General features: G+C 42.0%; 1 protein-coding gene and 1 pseudogene across 3 annotated transcripts in view; both read left to right on the top strand.

Annotated features, from left to right (window-relative positions):
• The window catches only part of SGCE (sarcoglycan epsilon), a 41,902-nt gene extending 18,904 nt beyond the window's left edge, over positions 1-22,998 (top strand). The window contains exons 3-11 of one of the 3 annotated variants that reach the window (XM_063123177.1): positions 5,257-5,414; positions 6,555-6,627; positions 7,981-8,179; positions 10,067-10,229; positions 13,836-14,047; positions 14,910-14,936; positions 16,414-16,602; positions 20,964-21,007; positions 22,759-22,998. In XM_063123177.1, coding sequence (XP_062979247.1) covers positions 5,257-5,414; positions 6,555-6,627; positions 7,981-8,179; positions 10,067-10,229; positions 13,836-14,047; positions 14,910-14,936; positions 16,414-16,602; positions 20,964-21,007; positions 22,759-22,775 — 1,082 coding nt within the window. In that variant the 3' untranslated portion in view covers positions 22,776-22,998. Of the gene's footprint in view, positions 1-5,256; positions 5,415-6,554; positions 6,628-7,980; positions 8,180-10,066; positions 10,230-13,835; positions 14,048-14,909; positions 14,937-16,413; positions 16,603-20,963; positions 21,008-22,451; positions 22,716-22,758 lie in introns of those variants that run through there. The other 2 variants (XM_063123162.1, XM_063123170.1) reach the window with 2 other exon arrangements.
• LOC134413352 (zinc finger protein 501-like) lies at positions 285-4,825 on the top strand (annotated as a pseudogene).
• Positions 22,999-23,085: the final 87 nt, after the last annotated feature.

The raw sequence follows: 23,085 nt of genomic DNA, 5'->3' as shown, positions 1-23,085 counted from the left end.
AACTTGGGCCGTAGCTAGATCTAAGGTTTATCCCAGGATTGTCCTGGGGTCAAACCTGTTCATCTAAGTGCCACACAGGGCATCCAGCGTTCAGGCAGGGACGAACCCGGGATGATCCTGGGGTAAACCTTAGGTCTAGCTACGGCCTTGGTCCCTAGCAAACGTGCATAGGATTGTAGCCTACCATTACTCATTCCTCTGCCTTCTTACTAAGTTCAGTGAGACTTACTCCCTAGCTGAACTAGAATTCTAACTCAAGAAGAAGGTAGGTCTCCACAGATGCGATGATAATAACATACTTCCCTCACCATTATATGGCTTGCTTGACTACTTTCTTCATCAAAGTGAATGGACCTCCAGCTCAGAAATTTAACCGAACACATTACATCAAATTGTGGCTCCTTATGGGCTGCCATTCAGCATTTATCACCCAGGCCAAGATACGAGCCAAACAGAACTTTAAAGTGTTCTGGATTTTATGGTGTGTGTCTTTCAATTGTATTTCTCTGTGTTATATGATTAAAGTATAATAAAAAATAATCTCATTTACACTGCAATTTTATGCAGGTATACTCATAAATAAGCGCTGTTGAGTTCAATGAGACTTACTCCCAGGGAAGTGTGTATAGGATTGCAGCACAAATGTTCTAAATTTTTCTGTTTTTTTTGTTTTGTTAACCTAATGTATGAAAAAGTTAAATACTGAGACTCTAATACAAATAAAAGGTGAAATACGGAGATCCCAACATAATAACTACATAGACTAGGCCCACCCTTTAAAATAAGTAGGTAAACCAGGTCCACTCTGAATTTCTCCATGGCACGCTTTGAATTCCACCCCCTGTTCCCTAGTAAGCGAGTTTAGGATTGCAATGTAAAGGGCCTGAATTGTGAACCAGGATATCCCAAATTCAGAACTGTTGTTCCTTTATTTGCGTCACTGCAATGAATGGGAATGGTTGCTAGCCTCCAGTGGGAGGTATCCAAGGTGGTAAGAGCGCTAACGTAAATTACTTTACACTAGCCTAAGGGACCTCTAGTGTAATGCCCGTAGCATTAAAAAAAAACTTAGCATATGTTGTTAAATGCTTGGGAGAAGAGAAAAGTCTTGACCTGGTGTTGAAAAGATAACAATGTCGGCGCCAGGCGAGCCTCATCGGGGAGATCATTCCATAATTGGGGGGCCACCACTGAAAAGGCCCTCTCCTTTGTTGCCATTCTCCGAGCTTCCCTCGGAGTAGGCACTCGGAGGAGAACCTTAGATGTAGAGCGCAGTGAGCGGGTAGTTTCATGTCAGGAGAAGTGTTCCGACAGGTATTGTGGTCCCAAGCCGTGTAAGGTTTTATAGGTTAAAACCAACACCTTGAATTGGGCTCAGAAACGTATAGGCAGCCAATGCAAGCTAGCATACATGCTAAAAAAAAAGAGAAAAATCACCAGGATCCTTTGAGGGAAAATGTACTAATTATGATGATCTGATAAACCATGAATGTTTAGACATTTCAAACCAACTAATGTACTAAAATAATTCTAAGGTATTATACATTTGAAGGCTATCTTTAAACTGTGTGTGACAGAATGTGGGAATGATTTAAAATGTGTTATCTTTCAGAATTTATGGCATAGACAGAATGTCATGCTAAAGGGCTTGCTCCAGAAAAGCAACAACCCCTGATTCTTCACTCTGAATAGTTCACATGCTTGAGTGCTTCACTTGATTGGGGCTTTGTAAAAATAACTAGATTAACCAATGTGAAATAAGGATTTAGGGCCTTGCTAGACCTACCTGATAATCCGGTGGGGAATAGGGGCGAGGCCGCACTGCAGCTAGCGCGGGCCGTCGCTCCTAGCTAGACGTAACACGCAACAGGGTAAGGGAAAGCCCCATTGCGTTGGCCATTTTTTTATCTTAAAGGGGCCATGTGCGCAGGAGTGCACCAATGAAAAGTTAAGTCTTTTTTTAAAAAAATAAAGGGTTCCCCGCTCCCCCTGCCCTCGATTCTCCCCCAATGTCCACTCGCCATGTCCACCCCCCGCTCACTCGCCCGCCCGTCCCTGATCTCCTTGCCCTGGCCCCGTTCTTCTTCCCGCCCCCGTCCCCAATCTCCTTGCCCTGGCCCCGTTCTTCTCCCCCATCCCCGATCTCCTTGCCCTGGCCCCGTTCTTCTTCTCCCCCCCCCCCGATTTCCTTGCCCTGGCCCCGTTCTTCTTCTCCCCCCCCCCGATTTCCTTGCCCTGGCTCCGTTCTTATTTCCCCCCCATCCCCGATCTCCTTGCCCTGGCCCCGTTCTTCTTCTCCCCCCCCCCGATTTCCTTGCCCTGGCCCCGTTCTTCTTCTTCCCCCCCGATTTCCTTGCCCTGGCCCCGTTCTTATTTCACCCCCCATCCCCGATCTCCTTGCCCTGGCCCCGTTCTTCTCCCCGCCCCTGTCCCCAATCTGCTTGCCCTGGCCCCGTTCTTCTCCCCCCCGTCCCCGATCTCCTTGCCATGGCCCCGTTCTTCTTCCTCCCCCTCCACAATCTGCTTGCCCTGGCCCCGTTCTTGTCCCCCATCCCCGATCTCCTTGCCCTGGCCCCGTTCTTCTTCCCCCCATCCCCGATCTCCTTGCCCTGGCCCCGTTCTTCTTCCCCTCCCCCATCCCTGATCTCCTTGCCCTGGCCCCGTTCTTCTTCCCCCCCGTCCCCAATCTGCTTGCCCTGGCCTCGTTCTTCTTCTCCCCCATCCCCGATCTCCTTGCCCTGGCCCCGTTCTTCTTCCCCCCATCTGCCATGTCTGATGCCCCCTCCCCCCATCCATGATCTCCCCACCCTGGCTCTGCTCTTCCCCCCCCATCTCTCCCGCCGGGTCTGCTCTTTCCCTCCCGGCCCCCATCTCCCCCCGTGATTTTACACACACCCAGCCCAATGGGCACAGCGCTCCTATGGAGCACTGTGCCCAGTGCGTGGCTTTTCCCGGCTACTCGTGAGTAAGCCGTGTAGCCAGGAAATGCCACGGAACCAGTTAGACCTTCTGCAGCCCCAGGCTGAGCCTGGGGCTGTGGAAAAACCGGGCCACAAGTGGATCCGGTTATCCCGGGTCAAGGGAGGGTTTAGCCCGGGCTGACCCTGGGATCCCCTGTGCATCATCTGCACCTACAGGGGTGAGCCCGGGTGTCAACCTGGGCTAAACCCTCGTCTGGCAACGGCCTCAATGTCATGGAAGCCAAATGATAAAGTGTTCTACAAATGCAAAGACAGCTTTACATTTTTAAATGCTCATAGGGGGAAAAGATGCATAACCCAAGAAACCTTGTTTGGCCCTAAATATTTTTGTTGTTGTTGTTGTTAAAAAAAGTATAAGAATGGGTTGAATCCAGACTATGTTGGTCACTTATGCTTTTCTCTTATAAATCAATGGGGTTTGAATTAGTCATGACTAACCTCTTTAGGCTGCAACCAATGCTCACTTAGGAGTAATCCTATTGAATCCAGTAGAATTTACTTCTGAGTAAGTAGGACTGCATCACACATCTCACTGGAAATTGTGCAGATGGTTGTAGTGTCAGGAATCACGATTCTGTCATTGATGGTTGTTGGTTATTACATCTTTAGAGAGACAGGGTCACACAACACCATGCAGTAGGTTAAAATCAGAGAAGGAAAACTGAAACTGAAAAAAAGAGGGAAAACAAATCCATTTCTTTTGAAGGATCAGAGGTCTGTGATGCTAGAATACTAGAAGCAACAAGAAAAAAGAACATTCACAATAGGAAGACACAGAGGAAAAGCTCTCAGTACATAAAGACTCAGAAGATTAATCTTAGCAAATATCAAAGATCTCAATACTTAGACTGTGAAAAACAATTCAGTTTCAAAACACAACTTAACTTGCATCAAAGAATTCACTGCGGAGAAGTCCTATAAATGTTTTGAGTGCGGAGAAAGCTTTGCTCAGAGCACACACCTTAAGCAGCATCAAAGAATTCACACTGGAGAGAAGCCCAATAAATACTTAGAGTGCGGAGAGAGCGTTCCTCACAGCACAAGCCTGAAGCGGCATCAAGGAGTTCACATTGGGAAGAAGCCCTATAAATGCTTAGAGTGCAGGAAGAGTTTTGCTCAGAGCACAACCCTTTAAGCGACATCAAAGAATTCACACTGGGGAGAAGCCCTATAAATGCTTTGAGTGTGGGAAGAGCTTTGCTCGGAGCACAAGCCTTAAGCAGCATCAAAGAATACACACTGGGGAGAAGCCCTATAAGTGCTTAGAGTGCGGAGAGAGCTTTGCTCACAGCCCAAAACTTAAGCTGCATAAAAAAATTCACAGTGGGGAGAAGCCCTATAAATGCTTTGAGTGCGGGAAGAGCTTTGCTTGGTGCACACACCTTAAGCGGCATCAAATAATTCACACTGGGGTGAAGCCCTATAAATGCTTAGAGTGCAGGAAGAGCTTTGCTCACACCTTAAGCCATAAGCGGCATCAAAGAACTCACACTGGCGAGAAACCCTATAAATGCTTTGAGTGCGGGAAGAGCTTTGCTGACAGCTCAAGCCTTAAGCAGCATCAAAGAATTCACACTGGGGAGAAGCACTATAAATGCTTAGAGTGCGGAAAAAGCTTTGCTCAGGGTTCACAACTTAAGCGGCATCAAAGAACTCACACTGGGGAGAAGCCCTATAAATGCGCAGAGTGCGGAGAGAGCTTTGCTCAGAGCACACACCTTAAGCAGCATCAAAGAATTCACACTGGGGAGAAGCCCTATCAATGCTTTGAGTGTGGGAAGAGCTTTTCTCGCAGCTCAAGCCTTAAGGTGCATCAACAAAATCACTGGGGAGAAGCCCTCTGAATGCTAAGAGTGTGGAAAGAGCTTTGCTTGCAGTACAAGCCTTAGTTTTACACTACCCTGTACCTGCTTACCCTACCCTGTGCCTGTTGGCATTCTCTTCCCCTCCTTATTGTTTTACTATGATTTTATTAGATTGTAAGCCTATGCGGCAGGGCCTTGCTATTTACTGTTTTACTCTGTACAGCACCATGTACATTGATGGTGCTATATAAATAAATAAATAAATAATAATAATAATAATAATAATAATAATAAAAAATAGTAAAATAAGCAGAAATTTAGAATTATGATTCTTTCATGATCATAATGCATTGATGGGAATAGTAATTGACAGCTTGTGGTTTCCCGATTTTACCCTTGGAATTGCATAAAAATACTACGCTGCTGATATGGTGAAATCATATTTTTAATTGGGTGTCCTATTTATCCAGGTGAGATAAACAATGACCCTATAACATTTAACACAAACCTAATGGGGTACCCTGATAGACCTGGTTGGCTACGATATATTCAGAGAACACCATACAGTGATGGAGTGCTGTATGGATCACCAACTATAGAAAACGTGGGAAGACCAACCATAATTGAGGTATGTTCTTTACAGAATATTTATTTGGAAACTGCACCAAATGTCTTGAATCAAATATCCTATTATATGTAATGTAACTATGTAGTCTATAGTAGCAATCTTTTTAGTGAATATCAAAAAACAGTTATCTGAATAAGTTTAATTTTTTTAAATAGAAACAACAAAACCCATTGTGTTCATCTCTTGTTCCAGTCAGGACCTGACTGTGGCATTCGTTTATCTTATCTTGCATATTCTTTCCCTTTCCTCTACATTGCCTGGTAGATCAGGGAATGTAACAATGCTTTTTACGTTGGGTTGGATCCAGACTATGTCATGATTTGGTTACATTGAAATCTGTGGGACTTACATTAGTTCTAACTTGTCTTGTTGATTTCTATAGAACGAAAGCATAACTAGCTTAAGTTGGATCCAATGGATCCAAATTGGATCCTAAGACTAAAGCATGTCTTTAGTATGACTTTAGTATTAGTCATGGTTGGAGTAAACCCACTGAAATCAATGGGATAAGTTAGTTAGTGGGTGTACTCTAGGTATGACTTACGTTTGGAGCCAACCCATTATGTTTAACTCGCACACATTTTAGACCAGGGGTCCCCAACCCTTTTGGCTCTGTGGGCACATTTGGGAATTTGAGAAACTGCTGCGGGCACCCTCACAAAATGACTCCCATTGGGGATGTGACTAATGGCTGCTGTGGGGCCTCGCTAGTCCAAAGAGGTGTGGGGAGAATAATAGGGAGACTAGAGGCTGGGAGGGATGGGAAATAAGAAAAAAGGGTTAGAGGGGTGAGAGAACGAGCAAGGCTAGGGGCAAGGAATGGGGCGGAACAGCAAAATAAACAGCAAGAGTGGGAGAGCAAGAGCAATGCTAAAGGCTAGGAAGGGAGAGAAAGAAGATACCTCTCAATTGTCGAAGCGCCCCTTACTCATCTAAGTCCCATTCCATTGCACCCAGGCTGAAGTGCAAAGGGAGGAAAGAAGTAGCTTTATTCCACCAACTGAGTGACCAGTGGCCTTTGTCTCTCCTTCAACATATATGTCAAATTAAAAACAACAATAATGGGATTTGATGCCTATCTGATGATGATTTTCAGAAACGTAGTAACAAGTTCCTGTTTTACATTTTTTTCTTCACTAGATCACTGCTTATAACAGGCGTACCTTTGAGACTGCAAGACATAATTTGGTTATTAATATAATGTCATCAGAAGGTATATCTACAAGAACTTGTTCAGTATTTATACAACTGATAAATAAGTATATGTGTTAGATTATTATACAAAACTGCAATGCAAAAAGTGTTTTGTGACTCAAAAGAAGTATGCAAAACTTTATCTTGCCTTTATTTGACTATTTGTAAGCCACTTCTATTAAAGAGGACTCCTTCATTTTCATAAAATAGTTCTGAAATGCGTTCATTTGCAACAACAGCTTGTAATTGAAAAGTAGACCTGGCCTAAAACTGGGGAGTGCCAAACAGTGCCAAACATGCAGCTCCTGGGTAAATTGAGTAGAAACAGTCTTAAAAGAACCCCCCTAGCATGCATGCACCTCAAAGGAATGTTAGATGTTGGAATGCCTTATTCAGGTGTTCTGAATCTGAGCATACTAAACAGGACAGGAGAGGGAGCACACCCTTTGGGCATTTTTGTAGCCCTATACTTGTGGAGAGCAATGTCCTGAAGAGAGACCCTTCTGTATCTGTGGAAAATCACTGTTCTCAATTGCATGAAGAGCCTTGAAAAGTTGTGGCAGTTACTTTGTAAATCTTAGGTCTAGAATAATAAAGAGGATGAATCTGTCTGTCTGTCCATCAGTGCCATAGTGCAAAGGCCCAGAAACCTAAACACCTGAAATTTGGCATGCATACTAAGGGGACCCTAGGGTTGTGCACCTTGGGGTTTTTTTTAATGTATGAATTAATTTTAATGAGTCCATGTGGTGGAAGCCTGTAGTGACATGTTCAGCTACTAGGGGCAGGCTTCCCTAACGAGCACACGGTTTGCAGTCGATACAGTTTGAATCCAGGGGAAATGAGTAGGCCAGGGGACAGAGTTACATGGCTTCACCCACCCCCTTGCTTTGGGACAGTCCCACCTCCAGAGGAATGGAGTGGGACAGACCCTGTTAGATCAATGTTCTTTTCACCCAAGGATGAAATCCAAACAGCCCTTAAGCACGACTCCACCATTCCAGTGACAGAGGGTTCGAGAGCGCTTTATTGATTAGTAATCAAGGCCTTCGAGGAGCTGTGGTGGTGCAACCAAAGCAGGGTTCATGCCTAGGGATGCCAGCGGCATGACTTTACTCAGACGGGGCAGGCACAATGGTTCCAACTTTGACAGGGGGTGTAAGTTTGTTTGAAGGCTTCTCTGAATCAAATTAAGGATTGTGCCACCCCGTGCAAAGCAAAGACCATTCACTGGTTTATTAATAAAAGATCTTAAGATATTTTCATATTCAGTCATATTTATAAAATGATACTGCTGTATTTCTGCACAATTCTGGCTGTTTTGTACATTTCAAAGAATCTAAGTCACCATTGCTTTTCTCTTTGCAATCAGATTTTCCTTTCCCATATCAAGCAGAATTCTATATTAAAAACATGAATGTAGAGGAAATGTTGGCAAGTGAAGTTCTTGGAGACTTCCTTGGAGCTGTGAAAAATGTGTGGCAGCCGGAGCGTCTGAATGCCATAAACATCACCTCAGCTCTTGACAGGGGAGGCAGAGTCCCACTTCCTATTAATGACATGAAAGAAGGGTAAGGAAGATGTTCTGATATTTTGTCCAATTATTTGTTATTTAAATATTTAATATCCATTAAAATTGAGCAGTAGAGAATTTCCCCCCATCGAATGATCCAATAAAAAGCCATGGACAACATCTGCATTTGGATACTCATTCAGATAATGATGATGATCAACCGTGAACCAGCAGCTGCAGGGAGCTTAATCCTCCTCTCCCTGCCAGAAGTGAAAGAAAAGTCATTCTGATCTCTTCCACCATCCAGAGGAACAAGGGCTAAGTTGGACTGTGGTTGTTTTGTTTTCGTTGGTGGTGTAATCTGTTGTAAATTGCCTTGAGGATCACTTGAAAGGAAAGGTAGACATTTTCAAGACAAATAAGCAGCAAGGATCTTTAAGAGCAACCTTCTCCAATCTGATGCCCCCATATGATGCTAGGAATTGTAGTCCAATACGTCTGGAGGGCACCAGGATGTTAAAAGGCTGCTTAGGAGGATATTTATTTATTTGCTGTGTTTATATCTCACTCTTTCTCCAAGGAACTTAAAGCAATTTACCTTGTGCAGCGTAATCCCTTCCAGGTTAACTTGAAAGTAAGTCCCACTGTGTTCAGCGGGGCTTACTCCTAGGTGAGTGGGCACAGAAATGCAAGCATTATAGTGTACTCCTATGCATATTTACTCAGAAGTAAGGCCCGTTGGTTTCAATAGAGCTTACTCCCAGAGGCAGAGATGTTGATGGCAGGGAGGCCTCTGGTCTTTGGTTTGGAAATACCCTGCTCGGGGTTAAAGAGTGGCACCCTGTCTGGACCTGCTTTACTTCTAGAGCCTGGAGGCTGTCTAAATGTCCAGAAAGCCCCAGAGTGGGTGTGTGGTGGTGCGGCAGCGATTGTACAACGATGTTGCAAGCGCGCACCCACCCCGGGGCTTTCCATCAAAGCTGCAGAGAAAAAAAGTCGGGGACTTATCCCAACTTTTTTTCTCGAGAGCAAGGTGAGGATGTGCAAGATGGCATCAAGACAGCCCCAAAGCCACGCTCCGGAGTCACAGCAAAGGCATGGTTGGGCGGTGCCTGGTGAAAGGCGACCTATGATTGGTCGCTTTTCACCAGGAAGCGGGTAGGGGAGGCTCCAGTCCCTGGATAGCCACCCAGAAGCCCCATGCTCCCTCCTTGGAGTCTGGATTACTTGACGCTGCTCCTATGGAGTGAAAGTGTGGGGTTTCTGAGGAACCTGATGCTGTGAAGACACCACCCTGGATAGTGGCAATAATGAAGAGTGCATTTTACCAGCTTTGTGTGGTGAACCAACTTTGGCCCTTTTGTTTTGTTTTGGATCTACTTACCAGTCCATTAAAGGAATGTATTAACTTTTTTTTGGAACTGGTAAAAACATGCTGAGAAATACATAGTTAGCCTGCAGCCTTGTACCCACTTTACCTGACTATAGAAATGTACTGCTAATTAGAAATGAATTACTAAAGCTCACATTTATGTGAAAAGAAACTAGTTTTAATTCTTCAAGACTTTTTGGGAGCGGGCAAGAACAGTTTATTGGTGTTTTAGCAGAACAAAAACTTTTAATTTTTGTTTAGCTCTGCTCTACATTTTATTGACATCTTTAGGAAAACTGACTTGTGCTATTAGAAACAGTTCTTTGGTGACATATTAAGAGAATCATAAAGCATGCATTGTATTTTGCTCCCAGCTTTCATGTTCCTACATTTGACAAGTCTGCATTGCAGGATACACTTTTTCATGCTATTATTAATAATCTTCTATGCATGAACTAATGAAGACGCTGAGTAACAGAAGCCCCTTTCATTCACAAAAGGGAACCTTTGGATCAAACTCATTGATTAAAATTTTGTCAGTGGCCATCCTAAAACTGTCAACATTTTTCGCAGTGTCTATGTTATGGTTGGTGCAGATGTTACATTCTCCTCCTGCTTACGGGAAGTCGAAAATCCACAAAATCAGCTGAGATGCAGTCAAGAAATGGAACCTGTAATAACTTGCGATAAAAAGTTTCGCACTCAGTTTCACATAGACTGGTGTAAAATCTCTTTGGTGAGTTAACTGGTTGACAGTATTGCAGAACCCGCATGGACATTCTGTCATTAAAATAATCTTATGGAGGGTAAATTCCACAAACATGTTTCTGATTTATCGTATGAGGCTTAGTGGCTGGACATAAGGAATAGGGCCTTTTCTGCTATGCGGTCAATGGTCTGGAATACCCTCCCGCGTTGACACGTCTGTATCACTATATGTGTTCCTGAGAAAGACCTGGCTTGTTAGAGCCCATTGTGGGAAGCTGGGCTGATCATTTATTTTGCTTCTTTTATTATTCTGTTTCATCATGGTGTTTGATATTGTCTTGGATATTTGTATTTCTGTGCTTTTAGCTACTTTGAATTCCACTACTGGAGCAAAAGCAAGATTGAAATTTCTAAAATAAATAAATAAATAACGTGGCTTGAATACACAGTACTTGGAAATGTTTAAAGGGATTTTTACATTTTTAAAAAATATTTGGATATTTTCATTATTATTTTTAAAGAAGTATGTAGATAATGCACAAAACATTTTGCACCTTGGATAGATCTTTTAGAGTTCTGACTGAAACCCAGAGTGGATTCAGTGCCTCACTGTCCTTGGAGCCACCAGCCTCCACTGGCACTTGATCAGCAACAATTTCCTATTCTCAAAGGTTTAATAATGGCAGCAACAAACAACTTTTTCTCTCCCTTCTAAGTAAGCTTGGGGAGAAACAGGAATAGGTGTGTGTGGGGGGGACTAGTGAGTAAGCTCCAGTTCTGAAAACAAATTCTAGGCAGAGTATGTGTTCAGAGCCCCCCTTGTTCTGTTTGTCTATGTCTGCCTTCATAAGCCACTATATCGCACCTGGCTGGCTGGATCTCGGAGTTCTAGTCAAAATCAAAGTAGATCCTGCAAGTGTAAAGTCTGCCCACCCCTGGTGTGGGCAGTACCAAACTAGACAGACCATTGGTTTGATGCGGCATAAGTTGGCATTCTATGTTCCTATGAAACTGCTTTGAAACTTGTCTTTATTTAAGAACTAAAGTTAAGAAAAAACTTTAAGAAAGAACACTGGATAGCTCATTAAACCATAGTACTTACTCTGTAAGTATTGTTCAAAGAGTGATGTTCCTCAAGACACAGAATCCTTAAGGGTAATAACCAGTAGGTAATTCTTTACTAGTGGTTGTGTGCCATTTCCTCATTGCCTATTAAGGATTCTTTTTCAAATTACTGTTTTGATGAATTCTGAACAATTAAAATTTCAATCAGATTCAGTGGTATGTGTATGTAGGATCCTCAAGGACTGTAAATGGCCGATATAAAGAGAGAGAACCAGGTTTATTTGCTTTAAAGTCAATTGTAGAGTTCCTCAGGATGTTTGTGTCCAACATTTATGTCCAATTCCCTCAATCCAGTTTTGCCCCAATCCAGATAAAGTCCATGGGTTGGACCCAGATTTAGTCATACTTAGAGTAGATCCAATGAAATCAATGGCCATGAATAAATCTGGATCAACTCCATATATGTATACCCTTAGTTGAATGGGGTCTAACAGTATAGGTAACCTTAACTCATGGATAGGCAACATAGGCTCTAATACGCTTCCAAACATTGTTCTTGGTGCTCACCAAGGTGCCCTACTCCTCCCATTTATTTTTTTAAATGAATACATTTTTATTGGCAGCTGAAATAGTTTTCTGTTGGTGCTGAAAAACTGTAGGTTCGAGAGAATTGTTTAGAGTGTTGGGGTACAGACCTCTCCTCTGCTTTGTGCTTATTCTTTTGGGCAGGTTACTTGTCCTTTGCTGTGCCTCCCATGGCAGCCATTTTGTGGTGGTGCCAAAGACAGTCTTAAATTGTCAAAAGTCCCCACAGCCTGAAAAGGTTGCCTACCCCTCCCTTAGTTGAATGGGGAATCATGTATGTAAATGCACAGAGTTCCACAGCACAATCCAGCAGCTGAGGCTGTTTATGCATCGGTTTTCTCAGATAATCGGAGATAGTGCTCAGGTGTCATTGCTAAATAGGTGATTTGGTGCAATTGAAACTGTTTAGACAGGACGTGTGCATGCTTGGACCAGATCCCATTTCTCTGATGTTCTTTAAGAGCGTCAAGAGACTTTCTCAGTTAAAGGAACTCAAGTCTCCTTACAATGTCTTTAACTATTAAACATGGTAGAGCATTGTAACAGATGTCAGCCTTCAATTCTGCATTTTATGTACTTAAATAAGTATCTTACTGTCTATCCCTACGCTTCATCATGTGGAGGAGTTTTAAAAGCCGATTAAGATGGAGCAGCTTAATATTAAAATCTTGTCCAGTTTTCTACAATGACTCTTATATTATTATTTTTTAAATGGTCACTAACCAAATGACATTAACCATTACATTTGCATATAAACCTCAGCCACAGTTTAGCTGTGCAGGAGAACAGTATAGCAGACAAGAGAAGGAATAAATCTAGATTCAGTTTCTCTTAAACAGATTCCTGGCTTGTTGTTATGTACAAACCATGACTTGTACTTTTAAAATAAATTCTAGTTTGTTAACCCAGCCAACAAAACAATCCAGTGTTTGTAGGCGGCTTCTTTAGCAATTTAATAGAGTTTGTTTTAAACAATTCCTGGTTCACACATAATGACAAGCCAGGAATCTGCTAAATCTGCTAGAGCGAAACTGAATGCTGGTTTGTTCCTCTTGGCTATGGGTGGAGAGTTGGGGAGGGGAGAGCATGAGTGACCAAAGCTTTGTTAAACCATGATTTAGTGTTATGCGTGAACACTGTATTATGTACTTTTAAACAGAAAGTACAAAAAGACTGAAGAGGGACGGCCCTACTCTTAGGCAGAGTGAGGTAACCACCTCAGGAGGCAGTTGCTAGGGAATAGAGGTCGCCGCTGTCTGTTCCCTATGATAAGAGGATAGAGCTGTGTGTGCCACATTATTTATTTATGTACAATATTTCTATACTGCTCCCTACCCAAAGATTTTGGAGCGGTGAACAATAACAGAATAAAAACACCACTGAAAATTATATTTTTAAAAGAACAAAGTTCAGATAAAACTGTGGCCGGTCATTCAGGGAAAGCTTCCTGGAACAACAATGTTTTCAGGAGGCACCAAAAGCAATGCAATGTTGGCTCCTGCCTGGCCTCCAAAGGCAGGGAATTCCATAGGAAGGGGGCCACCACACTTAAGGCTTTTCTCCTGGTGGACTCCAATCGGACCACATGACCTGTCCTGTAACCCCTAATCTAGGCTTGCTGCCCTCCGGTGTGGAGGATACTATCCCACCATTCATGTGGAAGTGAGATTCAAATGACAGTCCAGTCTACTTACATGCAATAGTAGCGGGAGGGGCAGGACAACTTGTCTTTTGACTCAGGCGGCAAAATGTCTTGGACCGGTTCTGAAACCAAAAGTGTCACTTTCTTTAATTTTATGACCTGATTTCTGCAAAGAAAGTGTGTGGTACAAAGCGTACTTTAAAATAAATTGTGATTGTGGAAGTCTGGTGCTTAATCTTTTCTGGAATGTCTGGAGGCTGCACTGTTCACTGGGTTGCGACTGCCCTTTTTTTTTTTTTAATGTATTGCTCTCTAAAGTACCTCTTGTCTTTTTGGTGTTAGGTTGATAAAACACAGCATGTTTCTACCTATAAAGAAGTGATCCGTGGAGAAGGCATATTGCCAGATGGCGGCGAATACAAGCCACCTTCTGAAAATCTGAAAAGCCGAGATTATTATTCAGATTTCCTCATTACGTTAGCAGTCCCGTCTGCGATTGCATTGGTGCTTTTTCTAATACTTGCATATATTATGTGCTGCCGAAGGGAAGGAGTGTGAGTACTTTGAAACATTAATAAATGATTGTATAATTTTATCAGTTTACAGGCACATGAAAAGTTTAGTAAATGAGCTTAATTCAGTTCATAAAAGCAGTTTTTAATATTTTCTAAAATATGCAATAAAATCAAATTACTACTTTTAGTCATCTTTGGAACTAGAAATCTTTTAAAATTTATTAAGGAACTCCAAAACTGAGGAACCCATTCATAAAATTATTTAACCTGACAGTAATTTGAAACTAATTACAGGTAACAAAGTCTCTAACAATAAAAATAAACCATATTGAGATTGTGAACTGAATTTAGGGTTATAAAAGCCAAAAGCGTAAAAGAAAAGCAGCAAGCAACAGAATTTCTTCCATTTTACATGCACATGTTCTAGGAAAGCATCTGTCCTTTTAACCTGCATATTCACATCTTTGTGTATGTGTCTTTCATCTATATCATCTCTTTATGTGCCTTCATTCATGCCTTCTCATAAACCTCGTGGCAAATGCTCATCTGCATTAAATGGTCATGATTCAAACAAGCTGTATCAATACATAAACAAAAACGTCATGCACAGCTAAAGCTTTCTTTGAAATTTTGCCATAGCTGCTCCCATGGTTGAAGAAGCAAGCCTCTGTTTAAATGCAGCTTGCCTCTTCAGCTATTAGGGCTGCTTCGGCAAATTTTCAAAGCCTACTCCAGTTGCACATGCAGTTTTTGTTTGCACACACATACAGCTTCTTGGGATCATGATCCATTGTAACAGGACCAGCATTTCCACATCATGTACTATTTCCATCGGCAGTTAGATTTAATGTTTCAAATACAAATGCTATTATTTAATTCATAACTTTTGTTTTATTTTTAGGGAAAAGAGAAACATGCAAACACCAGAGTAAGTGTCTTCTTTCCTGTTATTTTCTCCCATCATTTAATTTTCATTTCTCAGTAGCTTGTCATGCTTCATACATGTATACCATCCTCATCCTCCTTAACTTGTTCTTCATCTCTGTGATGGCTGCTTTGAAAAAATGTAGAGTCCTGAGGAACTGAGCAGGTCTAAATAAAAAGGGTTTAATAGTTCACAATAAATGAAATCATGATGAAAAATATTGATATTCAGTTCAGCCTTGTGGCTTACGAGATTACTCTCTCTAGTTCTATAGGGTAATGAAAATATTTTTAAAAAATCAGTTTTGTGGAAGGAGCCCTATAGGTATAAAGTGCAGCTTTTATTAATAATTGTTAACTAATCACCAGAAGCCTCACTGTGGCCCCTTTCAGAAAAAACGCTAAACCATGCTGCTTAACCACAAAATGGTTAACGGAATGAATTAACCTTAATGCATTCCATTAACCATTTTGTGGTTAAGTAGCATGATTTAGCGTGTTGTCTGAACGGGGCCTATAAAACTTACCAATTTGCAATTAATGGTATTTGCACTTAGTTGTAAAGAGCAATGTTCCCCCACCTGATGACTTCCAGATGTGTTGGACTGTAACTCCCATCATTCCCAGTCTGCCTCAGTCGTGCTGGCTAAGAATGATGGGAATTGTAGTCCCAACACCTCTGGATGGCACCAGATTAGGGAAAGTTTCTATAGAGGGTCATCTATGTAATGGATCACTGAAGGCTCATAGTCTAGTCTAGATGTGCACAGGGAGGCAATGCCAGGCCAGCGCTTATACTGAGGCTGTCAAGGGCCAATCTAAATGTTAAATGTATGTTTGCATTTGATATGTCTGAGTTCTCAATAATATCTGTGTCTCTCTGTGTGTGCAGTTCCTTTTGCCCCACAAGGTTCCTGTTGAAGGTTCCCCTCCCTCCCTAAATCTTGCTTCGCCCCAAGAGAGAAGCTGTCATTGGTGTCAATGGAAGATTCCCTCCTGGAGTTAATTGCAATATTGACAGAGGTGCGGGGGAGGGATTTTCATTGGGACTGTGATAGTGGGGGGGGGGAACGGTTTAACCCCCCTGCCCACCTCACTGCATAATATGGTCCCATCCTGACCTGACACTCCCCCCTCCCCGGCAGCTGTGATTTAGAAGGGAGGAAAAGCTGGACACATGAAATGCAATTACACATTTAACGTTGCGCCTATTTTGGCTCCCAGGCAACTCACCTGAAAATGTGGGGAAAAGTTTAGAGGGCTGGATGCAGCATGCAGGCTTTATATGGCTTATTCCCTACATAAAAATGGTTTTTCTTTCCAAATAATTTTAAATGAAGTATTTGTTATATACAAATCTTGTCTATTGAATCTGTTACAGTAATCTACCCAATTTCTTGAAATGTGTTTTTGTACTGCCCAGTTTTACAAAACTAGTCATTTTAGTAAATGTGGAAAAATATTGTTTCGTTTTGATCTAGCATCCAGTTGGTCCACCACAGTGCAATTCAGAAATCCACAAAAGAACTTCGAGAAATGTCAAAAAACCGAGAGATAGCTTGGCCTCTCTCAACACTTCCCGTGTTTCATCCGGTCACTGGTGAGATTGTGCCACCTGTTCACCCGGACAGCTATGACAATACTAGCATGCCACTGATGCAAACACAGCAGTAAGTATCAATATAGATGTCTACAACCGGGATATATTAATTGAATTTCTTTATGGACCTATTGACTTCTTTCTGGATCCCCTGTAAAATTCCATGAATGAGGCAGGGCAATTTCAGGATAAAAGCCTCATCAGGAAGCACCCTGAAGTCAGCAAGCCTTTTGTTATGCCTTTGTAATATATTTTCATACGACAACAAGCTTATTTTATACAGCTGTTTTTTTTTTAAAAAAATAGCCAAGCTCTTAAGGGCTTCTGGGCTTATCACACAATGGGCCTGTTCAGATAACACGCTATGATTAGACTGCTAACTCTTTTGCAGCAAATTGTTAGTGAGCAAGTTGAAACCATGGTTAGGAATGGTTCACACAACACACCAAGTCATCTGAACAGGCTCAATAAAAGCCCATATCCTTGAAAATTATAACCAAACAAGTAGGACCTGCAACAGAACATTGCAGTATAACCCCACCATTTAAGTGCTATATAGAATCAGCTCCAAACCCATTTTTACAGCTACTTAGTAGGAGGGCTGAGAGCACATAGTTTTGGAGATGGAAAATGCATCCCCCTCAACGTTATCCTCTGGAAACTGACTAGAAGCTGTCAGGGTGTACATAGAGTTGTCCCCGGAGTATGTAGAAGCTGTTACCTTATTTTTGGGTGGCCCCATTTCTTTTCCAAACTGAGAGGCACCCAACCACCTAATTTCAGAGGGGAAAAAGTGGCCCCTGCAACAAAAGTGGGAGAACAGCCCTTGGGCTCTCCAGAGCACCAATGTGCCTGGCAGCTCCCGCCCCATGGAGCAGAGGGAGAACATAGCTCACTGCTCCTTGCAGTCCAATGGGTGGGGAGGGGGTCTTCACCCTGCATCATGGGAGAGTCGGCTCTGTCTCCACCCAATTTTCAGAAATTGCCTGCCCCCCCTTGCACCACAGCCCCTCTCATTCAGCAAGGTCCCCAGACTCTCTGCACTGAATTTTCAGGGGGCTGAAGGGGCTGCCGTGGAGAGGATAAGGCAGGAACGTCTGCTTCCACCAGCCCAGTAGCACATGCTTAAATCTGGATCCAACCCAATGTTTTTGAACTAGAGTTGATCCCAACTAACTGTGAATAGCAATAGTTTCTACAAAAGCTTCCAGGTTTGAGGTGTTTCACACGTTAAGAGGGAGCCCAAGTGTGGCTTGCTTGTCCTCGGTTTATTTATTTATTACATTTCTATACTGCCCAATAGTTGAAGCTCTCTGGGCGGTTCGCAGAAATTAAAGCCACAAAATACAGCATAAAATACAATATAAAATACAAAAGCTTAAAACAGTATAAAAGTACAAGGCGCCGGAATAAGCACAATGTAGGCGCCAGGCCAACCTGCTTCCTAGACATCTGGCTATCCATCATCCCCTTAACCCACTAGACAAAGTGTTGAGAGCAATGAGGGGCAGATCCACACATAGGCTTTGGGACGCCCTGAAGGCGCTTTGGGGCGTCCCGAAATCAATGATGTGTACCCTACCTTAAGCGTTCCAAAAAGAGGCGGAGGAGGAGGAGGAGGAGGAGGCCCCTCGTGGGGACAGGATGAAGAGTTGCCGCGCCCGGCGCCTTCGCCGGAGAATCAGCTGCCGCCCACCTACCCACCAGCCTCACCCGGGTTGGAGAGCTTGGCGGAAGAAGCCGCTGCTGGCTTCCGCCGAGCTCTATGACCCGGGCGGAAGCCGGCGGTGGCTTCTTCCGCCAAGCTCTCCGACCGGGGTGGGCCCGGGTGGCTCTTTTGCTTGCAAAAGGAGGCCGGCGGGTAGGTGGGTGGCAGCTGATTCCCTGGCGAAGGCGCTGGGCGCGGCAACTCTTCATCCCGTCCCCGCGAGGGGCCTCCTCCTCCTCCTCCTCCTCTTTTTGGAAGGCTTAAGGTAGGGTACACATCATCGATTTCGGGAAGCCCCAAAGCGCCTTCAGGGCGTCCCAAAGCCTATGTGTGGATCTGCTCGAGGTTTACTCCTTCATCGTTGCATTGGGCTGCTCAGGTATCACGTGCTCTAGCACTACCTAATGGTGGCCTGGTTTCCTTGGGCCAGAGCCCCAGAGATTTGGAAAGAGCAGGGCCTGCCAGAACAAAGCCCATCACATTGTCCTGCTAAGGTGGAAGTCTGCTGCCCCACCCTCTATCACAGTGAGACTTGAGCTCTCTTTCCCACTTCTGTGAGAAACTTTCTTAATGCTTCTCTAAAGATTGCAAGTTAGAAATGGAGAGTAGCAGCCTTAATAGGAAGGAATGCAAGAAACGACCCAGTGCAAATGTACGTTTGCTTACCAGATATTTTACATGCGGCATACGAGAGATTTCATCCTAAGAATTCATCTGGTTCAGTTCCTGACTAAGGAGTCACGTGTCCACAGTGAGCCTGGTAGATTAAGAACCATCTTGGGCCAGATTGAATTTGGCATTCAAAGATTTGCTGAAGAAAGATTTAAGTATAAATGCAAGATGCCATCTTATGGTCCTAAACTCCCTCTAGGGGATATTGAGAGACATTTAATTGCCAATGTACCAGACCCAGAAATAAATGGTTAATTACAATTATAGCATGATGGACATAAGTAGTTCTTGTTGCTTCATGTCTAAAATTAGAGAGGTCCTAAATAAGGATTTGATCAGAAAACAATGGGTGCAATTAAAAATTGTAAGTAATCGACCGGAGGTTTGCCAACAACTTTAGAGGGAGATGTGGGTTGCCTGCAGAGTTACATCAGCCATCTTTGTTGAAGTACACAAAGAGCCCTTTTGTCACCTTAAAGACTAACAATATTATTGTGGCTTACACTTTCATGGAGACTAGAGCCTAATGTATGAGATACATAGTTATTTTCAATCGGCACATTTATATAATTTATTGGTACAGAGGAAAGAAAAGTTTATAGACATTGGACCCAAAATACTCTGAAATGCAAGGAACAGTGATAAGATTATCATATTTAATTAAAAAGAAATCTCATCTTTTGAAAGAGGGAATAATTGTTTTGCATTGATTAAACAAAGTTTTTTTTAAGAAGGTCCAGAAGTTATGACATATTTCTAAATATATTAAGCTAAAAGAAAAATAATAATTACAAATGGACAGAGCAAGCAAGACAGGCTGCTTTACAAACTGAAATAAGTTATTACAGTTATTTATTTATACCTGTTGAGCTATAAGTATAAAGCAAAGGCAATCCTGTAACAATATGATCTTTTCAAACAATTATTTTTAGTTTTGATTTAATGCATCAGATTGTTAGTTTGAAACTCATTTTAAGAACATCCTTCATTTTCTGCCTGTCACAAAAGATATAAAGATGCCACTACAGGCTAACAATCCCAGTTGAGATTAATTGAATTCTTCACCACTACTAGAGCAAAGTGAAACATGGTTGCGGAGCTCTGGGAACGGAAAATCCATCTTAATTTCAGATAAAAGAAGCAAATGTTTAAAGACTTTTTCTTTTTGCACCTTGACCTCGTTAACAATTACAGAGAGCAGATTAATTTAATTGGGTTGCATCCAGAATAAGTTAATGTAACTTGGGTCTCATCTGAAACTAGTATGACGAGTTAGTCAGGACTTAGTTCCCATTGGAATCAATAGGAGATACATTCCACTAACTTAGGGCCCTATCCTGACTTTGTGTCAGTGTTCATAGTTTGGAGCTCTCCAACATTTCCAAAGCCCTGCTGGGTTTCTGCCAATAGGGCAGAAATGAGGAAGGAGCAGTGTTTCTTGCCCTCCCTGTTTTTCTAAAATAATTTCCCTCCCATTGTGAGCAATGGCAGGGGGGATCATTTAGACCAGTTCCAGGATTTGTCTAAATGTTTCCCCATATTGGGAGAAACCAATATGGACCCAATGCTTCCACTGTTCTGCCTTCCCTCTCCCCCAATCCTCCTCTTTTCCTCCTGTCTGACATCAGAGATCTCAGAAGCTTGGATCTTTCTCTGGGGGCAAGAGGGGGCATCAGAGAACAGTAGTTTCCAATCTCAGGAGGGGAGGGGTCTGATTTATCCTATTGTCCTTGGGGTGTTGTCCCAGGGACTATAGGATTGCCCTGTTAGTCTGGATCCATTGCATTGGCTTTGGACTTTATTGTACTCTCTGAATAAAAATCAGAATACGTCTGCACATATTTCCTTTTTAAGCATGTGAGGATTTTCAGATCTCTGCGGGACAGCTATTTATTATAGGGAAGAACAGATGCAGTATTTTGATGTCATTCTTCCTTTTGAGGATTGAGAATTACATCACAAAGCAGAAGCATTGGCTTTTACTGTTTACATTTCGTAATAGCATATATTACAGTCTAAAGTATTGTTGTTATTATTATTATTATTTATAGGAACCTGCCACATCAGACTCAGATTCCACAGCAGCAAACAGAAGGTGATTTTTATTATTTTTCAAAAACGCAGAATATAAACTATTCAGGTTATCAAAAAGTGTTCACAGAACCATTTGCAGTAAAAAAAAAAAATCATCCAGTAGTGCATTTTTCTGGGACCAACTCTCCCAGGACAAATAGTGGTGGGGGGAAGTAGAGTAGAATGAATATTGTTTATAAGCCATAATAAATTAGAAAATTAGAAACACCTCTGGGATCAAAACAGAAATCGGTACAATCAACATCAATCCTGCTGAAATGGTGAAACTCCAATGGATGGAGATTGCATTCTGAATTCAAGACAGGGTTCCAAGGTGTCATTTTTTTCTTGGCCTATGTGGTCCATGCTATTTTTGTAGTACTACAATTAGGTCTTTTACCTATGTAGTTTTGTGCACCTGTGCTGTTGAAATCAATGACCTTTGGAAGGCATAATGCTGCATGGAACTGGGCTGAAGTGTTTCCTTAACATAGATGAAAGTAAAGCAATTAAAGTCTGAGAGAAATGAAATCTATAACCATTTAGGAATGATAAGCATAAAACAAAAAGGCAAAAAAAACCAACCCACCATCCAAATGGAACAAAACAAATGAAGTATCTTGTGGCACCTGAAAAACTCCAAAACAAAAATGCTCTATCAAAATGGAGAGATGGGTAAGAATTTTTTTAAATTATTTTTATTATCTCCATTAGCATAATTACCTTAAGGTCACAAAATATGGTGCAAGCTTTCTAGTTCTTAGGAACTTTCATCAGGCAAGATGGTAAAGAAAGCCTTTTAGCATTTTTCCTTTGGCCAATGCTATTTTGTGACCTGAAGAATACGTTTACTTGTTCACCAGCACAATCCTACACTGGAGGAAGAATAGCTTAAATTACCTGAAGCGGAGACTTTATTCTCAGGCCTGTGCAAGCCTCAGACTTCGGATTCAGAAATCTGAAGCACGGAGGCCATTTTATGACAGATCCACCATTTCCTTGCAGAGCCCTAAGCCCCTATACAGCCTACAATTTACCGGGGCCAGGAATGAGGTCGTAATCTGAGGCCTGAGACTTGCACAGGCCTATTATGAATGCATCCTCTTCACCAGATAAACCTACCCAATTTGGCTTCTGATGAAGTGGTATATTAGCTGCCAACATAGGGTAACACTTTATGAATCTGATGAACTCTAGTCCCCATAAGTTTATGCTATAATAAAGTTGTTATTTAGACTTCAAGGTGCCACAAGACTTAATTTTTAGTGGAACAGGCTAGCACAGAAAGTATTCTGGAAATTATTAATATGGAAGAAACTTTAAGATCTTTGACATTCAAGGAAAGAATTTATCCACACATTGATGGTCTTGGAGTTCTCAAGTTACTTCAACATGTACATGAACCCATTTGGGGGGGCACTGAATTAAAAATAGTTGTTTTTTATTACTGCTTTCGGGGAATAAAGGAGAATTTCGAATGACAACATTCCAAAGATTGGAGGCAAGTATTACCTCAGTCCTGTTTTGCTTTCCAGCTGTCAAAAACCACTGAATAAAAACTTTAATTTCATGTTTATTCCAGATTTGATCTAGTCACTATGCAAATAGGCATTTTAAGGCTTGCATAGCAGTTGTAATGATCTCTGAAGTTCTAATATAAGGATTTCTCATTTAAGACTGAGCAAAGCTGGTTCCAGATTCTCTATTTATATCTTATCAGCACATTCAGTTTATTTTTTTCCCTAACACATATCTGTGAATTGTCATTTACAGGTAAATGGTATCCCTGAGGAAAGGAAACTTACAGAAGCAATTAATTTGTAATTAAATAAAACAGCCAAGATCATCTTTTATTTCCTTATCTGCGCCAATGATGCATGAGTTGTGCATGCCTACAGCATTAAATATTCCAGTGTCAGATGCTATCATTTCCATATTATTAAATGTACTGTATCTTTTTGTACTTTGGACATTTTCAACAAATTTGTAAAATGCTAACTTTTGTATTTGTTATATTAGGTGATATTTAAAATAAACAACAAACATTAAATGGTCAGTTCTTTCTTGCACAGCATTTTAAGCAGTATTGCACATAACGGG

The sequence above is a fragment of the Elgaria multicarinata genome, chromosome 1 (genome assembly GCF_023053635.1).
Source record: "Elgaria multicarinata webbii isolate HBS135686 ecotype San Diego chromosome 1, rElgMul1.1.pri, whole genome shotgun sequence".
Lineage (NCBI taxonomy): Eukaryota > Metazoa > Chordata > Lepidosauria > Squamata > Anguidae > Elgaria > Elgaria multicarinata.
The sequence above is the reverse complement of the archived record's forward strand: the minus strand, read 5'-3'. Positions and strand labels throughout refer to the sequence as shown.